Raw genomic sequence first — 10144 nt, forward strand, 5'->3', positions numbered from 1 at the left:
TATAAAATGTTCTCATTTTGTTTTTACAAAATTGTAAATAAAGGGATTCTTCTTGATTAAAGTTCTCCTTGTTTCATTTTATAATCTGGACAGGGGCAAGAAGGGTGTTTGGAAATATGAGGTCATCTCAGTAAGTGCATGGAATAGAAGATTATTCGGATAAGAGTGAGACAAAGAGAAATGAAGGAATTTCATGAGAAGTATAACACTGGTATATCCCAAGAGACCCGGGTTCAATTCTCGCCTCAGGCGACTGACTCTGTGGAGTTTGCACATTCTCCCCGTGTCTGCGTGAGTTTCCTCCCACAGTCCCAAGATATGCAGGTGAGGTGAATTGGCCATGCTAAATTGCCCGCAGTGTTAGGAGTAGGGGTAAATGTAGGGGTCTGGGTGGGTTGCGCTTCGGCGGGTCGATGTGGACTTGTTGGGCTGAAGGGCCTGTTTCCACACTGGAAGTAATCTTAAAATAAAAGAAGCCAAATGACCTAATTCTGTGTGATTAACTCATTGTCAACTTTGGCTGTATCACAAATCCACCATTTTTCTTGCTGACTTAAAGTCTTGATGTGAATTGTTTTCTCAGAATTTGTTGACATTTGATAGGGTGAAAAAGAGTTCCTTTGTGGACAGACACCACGATGAGTGCTGTTTTTCCTTCAAGTTGGGTTGACAGGCCTGTTTCCACACAGGATTTTATGAAAATACTTTTTCAAAAAGTACTTGCTCTGAGTTTCTCTCCACTATATTAACTTGTAGACATTGTTGGCCGGACCAGCATTTATTGCCCATTCCCAAGTGCCCTTGAGAAGGTGGTTGTGAGCTGTCACTTTGAACCGCTGCAGTCCCCATGCTGTAAGTTGACCCACAATGTATTTAGAGATGGAATGCCAAGATTTAGACTCTGCTACAGTGAAGGAATGGTGATACATTTCCAAGTCAGGACAGTATGTGGCTGGTAGGAGAGCTTGCAGGTGGTGGTGCTCCCTTATACCTTCTGTCCTTGCCCTTCTCTAGATGGAAATGGTCATGGGTGTGGAAGGTACTGCCTAACAATCAGGAGCTCAGTGACCCTGGCAGAGTGTAACTGAGCAGGTTGTTGCTGAGCAAGTGCTGCTTGATAGCACTGTTGATGACACCTTCCATCACTTTGATGATCGAGTAGACTGATGCGGCTATAATTAGCTGGGTTGGATTTGTCCTGCTTTTAGTGCACAGGACATACATGAGCAGTTTCCTCATTGTTGGGTAGATGTCAGTGTTGCAACTGTACTGGGACAGCTTGACTTAAGGGTGTGGAAAGTTATGGAGCACAGGTTTTCAGTACTACTGCTGGAATGTTGTCAGGACCCATAATCTTTGCAGCATCCAGCATTTCCAACCAATTCATGATATCACATGGAGTGAATTGAATTGTTTGTAGTCTGGCATCTGCTGATACCCTGACATGATGGTAATAGTTGAGTGAGAGATATGCCAGTCCATGAGGTTGCAGATTGTGTTGGAGTACAATGCTGCTGCTGTTGATGGCCCACGGCACCTTTTATGGATGTCCATCTTGAGTTGATGTATCTATTTAAAGTCTGGCTTTTTTTTAAAACTGGCTTAAAAAGTTTTATAAATGTGCTTGAGAGACTTGGCTCAAGTGGATTGAGTATTCTGCAGAACTATAAAAGTTTAAAGTACAGATAACCTATTGTCAGGTTTTTACAAGAACTAGGAGATGTTGGTTGTGGCTCTGATGGCTGGATGACTGGTTTGTGATGCAGACCTGATGGCAACAGCATGAGTTTAATTCCCACACCAGCTGAAGTGACTATGAAGGACTCTCCTCAATCTGTCCCTTTGCCTGAGGCACTGTGATCCTCAAGTTAAAACACCACCAAGTCATCTGTAATGTGAGAGCAGCCCTATGGTCTGGTATGACTATGATGGCTTTACGAGAACTAAGGGGTTTGGTTAGTTCACTTGGCTGGATTGCTGCTGGAATAATGCAAACTTTAGCTCACTCACTCTTTGTGCAGCCATGAAGGTGGCCCAATTGATTTTGGAGATCATGGTGAATTGTCAAAAATGAACTCTGGTGAATTGCTCAAGGTGATAAGTGAAATATTAGAGTGATCAGACAGACATTTTCTTTAATCCAAAGAAGACAAAGTTTTGGAATATGTTGCAAGTTAGTAGGTAGGACTTAGAGACAATTCCATCCTCCCTGGATGAGGACATGAGAAAGTGAAGATGGTAGGATAGATAGGATAATGAGGATAGATGAGCTTTTGGGATATTATGGAAAGATGAGGTTGAGGAAAATAGTGGATAGGTAGTGTTGATTGTAGTTTAAGGATGGTTAGATGGAGTGGATGGCTATGGCAATTTATTTGTATTGAGAAATGTAGCTTGGAGGAGCAAAGGGATGCTTTGATTTTGTTGAAACCAAGGAATGTGGTAGGTAGACATGTATGAGTGATGTGATAAGTTGCATGTACTGTGATATAACAAAACCATTTTTTTGATTGTAATATTTATTTTAAATTCCAATGGACTCTCTTCATTCAGTTTGCTATCATTAATTTTCTGAAAATGTTTGCTGATAATAAAAGTTGGGTGTTAATCAGATGCTAAGATAGGAATATTCAAATCTTGTTGGTTAACAGTTGCTTGAGATTCAGGCAGTTTAATGGATTTGCCCTTTGTCTTGGGGCCTTTGGTTACTGAAGACATTAAGGATTTAGAAGTCATTGGTATTTTTTTCATATTTAAAAGTTGGGGTTATCTAAGAAACCACAGTGAAGAATCCAGAAGTGAGGCTATTTTTTTCTTTTAGAATGTGGAATTTTCTTTTTATGTGGAACAAGTAGTTTAATATACTTGTGATATAATATGGGGGTGAACCTCTCTATTAATCAAACCAAACACCCAGAAATGCTCACCTCACCTTCGTAATCTGTTAAACTGAGTGACAGAACTCCAAAATTCCACTACTTAAAGAAACTATCAATTTATTCTTAACGCTAAAAGTGAGCATTAAACAACAACTATTCACAACTCAAAGCCCCCCTTTCTATTAACTGCTTATTACCTGCCTCCATGTTTAACAATATGCTATTCCAATAAACACTTATTAAAATTACATCAGCCTAATTTCAAAACCATACAGCAGCTGTCCTCTGGTGTCTGTTATCTTCCAGCTGAAGATCTTCCTGGGTCATCACAGTAAAAAGAAAGATAAAGATATTTCATATGAAAGGGTACCTTTGATAGTATGTTCCAATCTTTTGGGTCTCTCTCTCTCTCTTGATGGCAGTTACTCTAACTTTCAAAATGCCTACTTTTTTATAGCCCCAACATCAGATCATCTTATTCTTTTGCCAACCTGGAACCAACAAATTCAAACTCAATTGGGTTTTATCATCCTGGGGCATAATTTAAACTGGCTAAATTTTAATTGTTGTCAAACAGCAACCAATTCAGGTATTTATTTCACAACCAAATGTTACATATTTTCAATTTGACAGGTGCTTGTAAACTCTGTGCAAAATAGTATTCACTCTCTCTTAAAGGTACAGTATCATGTCTTTACCTTCATAGCACTTGGTAAAGAGCCTATTATCTTGAATCTCTTTTTTTTCTACATTTTCATCTATCTGTTGTCCCAACAGAATCCTTATTGCCAAGACTAGCATCAGAATAATTATATTTTCCACAAAATGCTGTTTATATTTGAAGTCTTACGTTACAAGACAAACACATTGGACAAATCACTTGGTACACTTCACACCATTCTGTTAAGTTTAATTTAACAATGCAAAAACTAGAAGCTGGAGTAGACTTGCTCCTGGGACCTGTACCAATCAAATTGTTTATTGACCTAACTAAGTTACATCTTCCTGCACCATCCCCATATCCCTCCATCACCTGAGAGCCCAAAAATTTGTAACGCTTTTAAGAGGAACAGGTCACTTAGGACCTATGGTTCGTGAATCTCTCCATCTCTGTAGTTTTGAAGTTAACAGTTGGTTAACTCAATAAATATAAAGGAATTTAAATTATGGGAATAGAGTCCACAATCCTAAATAAGTACAACTAATTGAGTGGTAATTAACAAGACAAATAGAATTTTAATCAAAAGCACGTGCTACAAGTAAGAAGATGATGTTCATAGAATTGTGCTGCACAGAAGGAAGCAATTCAGTCCATTGTTTCTGTGGTGGCTCTTTGAACAAGTAATTCAATTAGTTCCTCCTTTCTCTTTTGCCCATGACTGCAAACTTTCCTCCCCATCAAGTCTTTATCCAATTCCCTTGTGAATATATTTATTTCAGGACCCTTTCAAGTGGAATATTCCAGATTATGATAACACATAGTGCATAAGAATACCTTCATCTACTGTCTTAGCTCTTTTACTAATTACCTTAAATCTTTGACTTTGGTTGTCAATCTTCCGTCAGTAAAGATTTACACAATTGGATTCTGAACATCTCCATTAAATCTCCCCTTAGCATTCTCAGGGAATGAAATGGCACGCAGCTAAATAGTTATTGTATCCCTTAGGAAACAGTTGATGCTTCACTGAGGGTGGCACTTGGGATTATGGCATGTACATTTAATGACATTCCCTAGCAATCATTATGATTGTAGCCATGAGCTATGCAAATAGGATTTTTTTCTCCATCGACGTACAGATTTCACTTCTTGGGAAAGCAAGCCTGACTTGATTCTGCAATCAACATAAGTTGTCTCAATCTATTCCCACAGCAAGTCATGAACCTGTTACCAAAATAGCACCAAGTCCAGGAGAAACAATTCAGAAATCAGATCAGGGTTTTCTGTTGTGACTCAGCTTTGATATGAAATCTGGTTTTACAGATGGAAGATTCTGAAAGGGCAGTTCAACAGATAGGGGCATTCTCTGAAGGCATTAACAACCTCACAGTGAGTACAGCACGTGACTTAAAATAAATTTTTGGAGCTTGAAGGTGCCTCTAATCCTTCAGTCTGTGTGCAGTGCTTTAACAAACTTAAAAGCATCATTCTAATGTCTATTTTGTGATGTGGAAGCTAAACTCTTTCTAACACAATGCTTCTGACAACTTCATGATTGTATGGATTTTTAACAAGGTGACATTTCAACATGTCAGAACTTACAGTATCATGGATTCACTATGATTAAATGAAAATTTGTCCAGTGACCTTCCCAATTCAAATGAATATAAATACTGGAGAAGATGGTTCAAGCTTGCTCATCAATTTACTAAGATCATAATTAACTCCAGAGATCAATTCCACCTTTGTGCATTATTCTTGATTGTCAATTGAAAATGTTTTTGACAGTATGACCAGTGGCACTTACATAGGATTACCCACCTCACTGGTGCTTATTTTAGATTCTGCCAAGATCACTGATCCCATTACAATATTGTTCTAAGTGAACAAAGGAGCTGAACTTGAGCAGAGTGACTGCTCAACATCAGGGCAGTATTTGAGCATGTCGCATCAGGAGCCCTAGCTAAAGATTGGAGCTAATGGGAATTGAGGCGTCACACCTGGTATGAGGGAAAATAGCTCTGGTTATTGGAGAAAGTGAGGACTGCAGATGCTGGAGATCAGAGCTGAAAAATGTGTTGCTGGAAAAGCACAGCAGGTCAGGCAGCATCCAAGGAGCAGGAGAATCGACGTTTCGGGCATATGCCCGAAATGTCGATTCTCCTGCTCCATGGATGCTGCCTGACTTGCACTTTTCCAGCAACACATTTTTCAGCTCTGGTTATTGGAGGTAAATTATGTCAGTCCTTGGACATCTCTGTGTGAGTTCCTCAGGATAGCATCCTAGGTCCAGGCATCTTCAGCTGCTTCTCTCCATCATTGGATCATGGGTGTTCAAAGATTTTGCAGAATATTCCGCACAATTCACAACTCCTCAGATACTGAACTAAGCCATATACAAATGAAAATGACGTGGTCAATGATGCCCTCCACCGCATCTCTTCCACTTCCCGATCCTCCGCCCTTGAACCCCGCCCCTCCAACCGCCACCAGGACAGAACCCCACTGGTCCTCACCTACCACCCCACTAACCTCCATGTACAACGCATCATCCGCCGCCATTTCCGCCACCTCCAAACGGACCCCACCACCAAGGATATATTTCCCTCCCCTCCCCTATCAGCATTCCGTAAAGACCACTCCCTCCGTGACTCCCTCGTCAGATCCACACCCCCCACCAACCCAACCTCCACTCCCGGCACCTTCCCCTGCAACCGCAGGAGGTGCAAGACTTGCGCCCACACCTCCCCCCTCACCTCCCTCCAAGGCCCCAAAGGAAACTTCCATATCCGCCACAGATTCACCTATACCTCCACACATATCATCTATTGCATCCTTTGCACCCGATGTGGCCTCCTCTATATTGGGGAGACGGGCCGCCTACTTGCGGAGCGTTTCAGGGAACACCTCTGGGACACCCGGACCAACCAACCCAACCACCCTGTAGCTCAACATTTCAATTCCCCCTCCCACTCCACCAAGGATATGCAGGTCTTTGGACTCCTCCATCGTCAGACCACAGCGAAACGACGGTTGGAGGAAGAACGCCTCATCTTCCGGCTAGGAACCCTCCAACCACAAGGGATGAACTCAGATTTCACCAGTTTCCTCATTTCCCCTCCCCCCAGCCTGTCTCAGTCAAATCCATCAAATTCAGCACCGCCTTCCTAACCTGCAATCTTCTTCCCGACCTCTCCGCCCCCACCCCAGTCTGACCTATCACCCTCACCTTGACCTCTTTCCACCTATCACATTTCCGACGCCCCTCCCCCAAGTCCCTCCTCCCTATCTTTTATCTTAGCCTGCTGGACCAACTTTCCTCATTCCTGAAGAAGGGCTAATGCCCGAAACGTCGATTCTCCTGTTCCCTAGATGCTGCCTGACCTGCTGCGCTTTTCCAGCAACACATTTCCATCTCTGATCTCCAGCATCTGCAGACCTCACTTTCTCCACAAATGAAACAGGACCACTGCATTCAGCCTTGAGCTGCTAAGTGGCAAGTAGCATTCGTGCGAGGACATGGCTATCTTTGATAAAAGATGATCTAGTCATCCTACCCTTGACAATCTCTGAAACCCCACTATCAACCCTCTCAAGGTTCTCATTGTGCACTGTCTCATAAATATGGCTATATGAGCAGACAGGAGGCTAGGAATTCTGCAATGCAAAGCTATTCCCTGAATCCTAACTGCCATCTACAAAGCAAAAGTGGAGTGTAATTGAATACTCTCTTCACCTAAATGCGTGCAGCTCCAACTGCATTCAACATTGTTCAGAATAAAGCAGTGTGCTTGATCAGCACTCCACCAACTAATTTAAATGTTCACACCATTCGCCACCAACACACTGACAGCAGTGCACACCATATCCATGATGCACTGCAGCAAGACAATAAGCCTCCTCTGACATGACCTTCCAAATGTGTAACCGCTAACACCTGAAGGGGAAAGGCAGCAGAAACAAGGAAATATCACCACCTGCACGTTTCCCTCTAAGCTACACATGATCCAGATTTGAAATTCTGTTGCCATAAATGTATCAAAATCCTGGAGTTCCTCCCTGACAGTATTGTGGTGCATCTAGACCAAAAAGGCAGCTTGCCACCACTTTCTCAAGGGAAGGATAACATGTATTGGCCTTGCCAGCACCATCTACATCCCATGAAAAATGTGGAAAAAACAGTAGCCCTTTAACCATGAATTCTGTGAGCAACCAACATGATCAATCACAGTCTTAAATACACTCAATCACTCAACATTCTCAAATGTGAAGCAAAGATTCCCATGTTTCTGAATGACAGTTTCTCCTTATCCCATTCTCCTTTATTCCCTGACTGTGTGACAGGAGAAACGTTATCTCGGCATCTATTCTCTCAAGCTCTTTAGGGATGTTATTCAATCCGGTCACAATGAAAGTCCACTTTGGCAAAGTGCACATCCTTAGGCCTATTGAAACCCTTAAGTGACCAATTATTGCTCACTTAAGGCCCTTATTCCATAGAATGCACTGGGTAGTGGTAGGCAACTGCGAGAAGGAAGGCCATTTTCTTTAACACATCTGATTAAAACAAAGGAAGATGGCTGCAACATTTCTGAAGATGTTGTCTAAGCAGTATGTACCTATTCTATAAAATTCAAACATTCTTATTTAACACCATCACTTTTCAAGTCCTTTATGGATCCTCCAATACTATAAAATTTCTTCCCTCAAGCTTTTCAAACACTGTCGAGGGTGTGGTGCTGGAAAAGCACAGCAGGTCAGGCAGTATCTGAGGAGCAGTAGAATTGACATTTCAGGCAAAAGCCCTTCATCAGGAAGGATTTTATTCAAATACTGGACTAGTCTCCTATGTATCCTTTCACTTCAATCTACCATTGGCAGCTATACCTTCAGCCACATGGGCCAATTTTCTGAAATTCTCTCCATTTCGACTCCACCTCTATCTTGCCATCTATTTTAAAGTGACCCTCTATTTATCAATCCCATTTTGACAATCCGTCTTAACAGCTCCTCTGTTTCTCATGCATAGATTCTTTTTTTTTTAACTTTCGTTGAAAAGGTTGGCCTTTAACAGACTGTGAATGGCAATCACCTGCCATTCACAGCGAGCATTGATAGGCTGGTGACTGGAGATATTTGGCACACTGTCAAAGCTATTGACAAGGTAACATCCGTGGACATTCAGATCTTTTTCCAGACCCACCACCACCACACCACCCCACCCAGGCAGTGTATTCCAAATCTTTACTTAAAATTACATCCTCCTCTGGTTCTTTTGTGAATTCCCTTCAAACTATGTCTGCTGGTTAAAGAATGTTGCTGTGTTGGCAGTTAACACAATTCTATATGCCAACTCATTCAAAAGCATATCTGGTTGTTATCACATTGCTATTTCTCAGATCTTGCTGTGTGCAAATTGACTACTATATTTCTGCATGAGCACACTTTAAAAACATTTCATTAACTGCAAAGTGTTATAGGACACCTTGAGACTGTAAAAGGCAATATTCAGATGCTGTTTCTTTCCTTTTATTGCCTAGTTTACAAATAAGTGTGTGTTGCTAATGGTGACGAGCAGCTGGACTCCATTCACATGTTAGTTGACTTATGTTCTAACTCTGCACATTGCTCCTGCTTTCAGACCCTGCTGACGCAAGATGAATCACCAAGCTACAGTTTTGAAACACTGTTTACAAAGGAAGAGGAGCACCATTATTAACATTATGGGTGTCCAAATCTTGTACCTCCTCTTTGTGAGGCCCGATACCTACAAAGGCATTGGCATTCAGGAGATGTTGCACTAGAAATAAATTATAAGTTGTCATGTTATTTAGTTGAACTGTGTTTCTGTCATGTTTCAGTCAAATGCCTAAATTTGGTTATCAAAATATAACCTTGTCTTTTGGAGCCAAGATGCTAACTGGTACGAATTTATAACATAGCCAAAATGTCTATGTTTAAAACCTAATGTTATGTGATTATGACTTCTGGGATCTTTGACAATTTTTTGGTTACATATACATCTATCTTGTCAATGAAATGATTGTGCTTTGAGTAATTAATTATTTTTAAGTTAATTGTGTTTTATGTAAATTAATTTTCTACTCCCTTTGTCTAAATGATTTTTATATTTCAATATTCTTTGAAGGTCTTATTTCTTATAGGCAAATTTTCCCCTTATTTTATACAAAAGTCCAATTAAAATGGTAAAAGAGTAAAATGGTTACTGTGGTAAAGGAGTGAAATCGTTTCTCTCCAGAATAGATGAGATACCTGAGATATTGTTTAATAAATTAAAATGGAATATTAGAATAAGCCTTTCGTTTAGTGACTTTAATGCCATTTGATGGGGTCCTTGCGCATCTAATCAGGAGAGGTGGGGGAAAGTGATAAAACTATGTATAAATTTACTAATAAGTAATAGTCATCATGAATAATATTTCTGTCTGATGAAATGTAAAAGAAAATTAACTCTGATGATTCAGGTAAACACATAGAGACCTCATCAGTTTCCTGGAGATGCACAACCAGTTACAAGCATACAATTTAGGACCATAAGTAGACCCTTGATCCTGCTCCATCATTCAATATAATCAGAGCTGAT

At 40.8% G+C, this 10144-nt stretch overlaps 1 protein-coding gene across 16 annotated transcripts in view; it reads left to right on the forward strand.

Annotated features, from left to right (window-relative positions):
* The window catches only part of LOC122557714 (liprin-beta-2-like), a 275346-nt gene extending 265490 nt beyond the window's left edge, over nucleotides 1-9856 (forward strand). For 8 of the 16 annotated variants that reach the window (XM_043705608.2, XM_087996379.1, XM_043705609.2 and 5 more), the window contains 2 exons: nucleotides 4864-4929; nucleotides 9182-9844. In XM_043705608.2, the coding sequence (XP_043561543.2) occupies nucleotides 4864-4929; nucleotides 9182-9259 (144 nt within the window). In that variant the 3' untranslated portion in view covers nucleotides 9260-9844. Of the gene's footprint in view, nucleotides 1-4863; nucleotides 4930-9181 lie in introns of all 16 variants that reach the window. The other 8 variants (XM_087996384.1, XM_087996387.1, XM_087996389.1 and 5 more) reach the window with 7 other exon arrangements.
* Nucleotides 9857-10144: the final 288 nt, after the last annotated feature.

Source organism: Chiloscyllium plagiosum, unplaced genomic scaffold, assembly GCF_037043375.1.
Source record: "Chiloscyllium plagiosum isolate Xiang-an unplaced genomic scaffold, Cpla_swu_hap1 HiC_scaffold_18, whole genome shotgun sequence".
NCBI classification, from domain to species: domain Eukaryota; kingdom Metazoa; phylum Chordata; class Chondrichthyes; order Orectolobiformes; family Hemiscylliidae; genus Chiloscyllium; species Chiloscyllium plagiosum.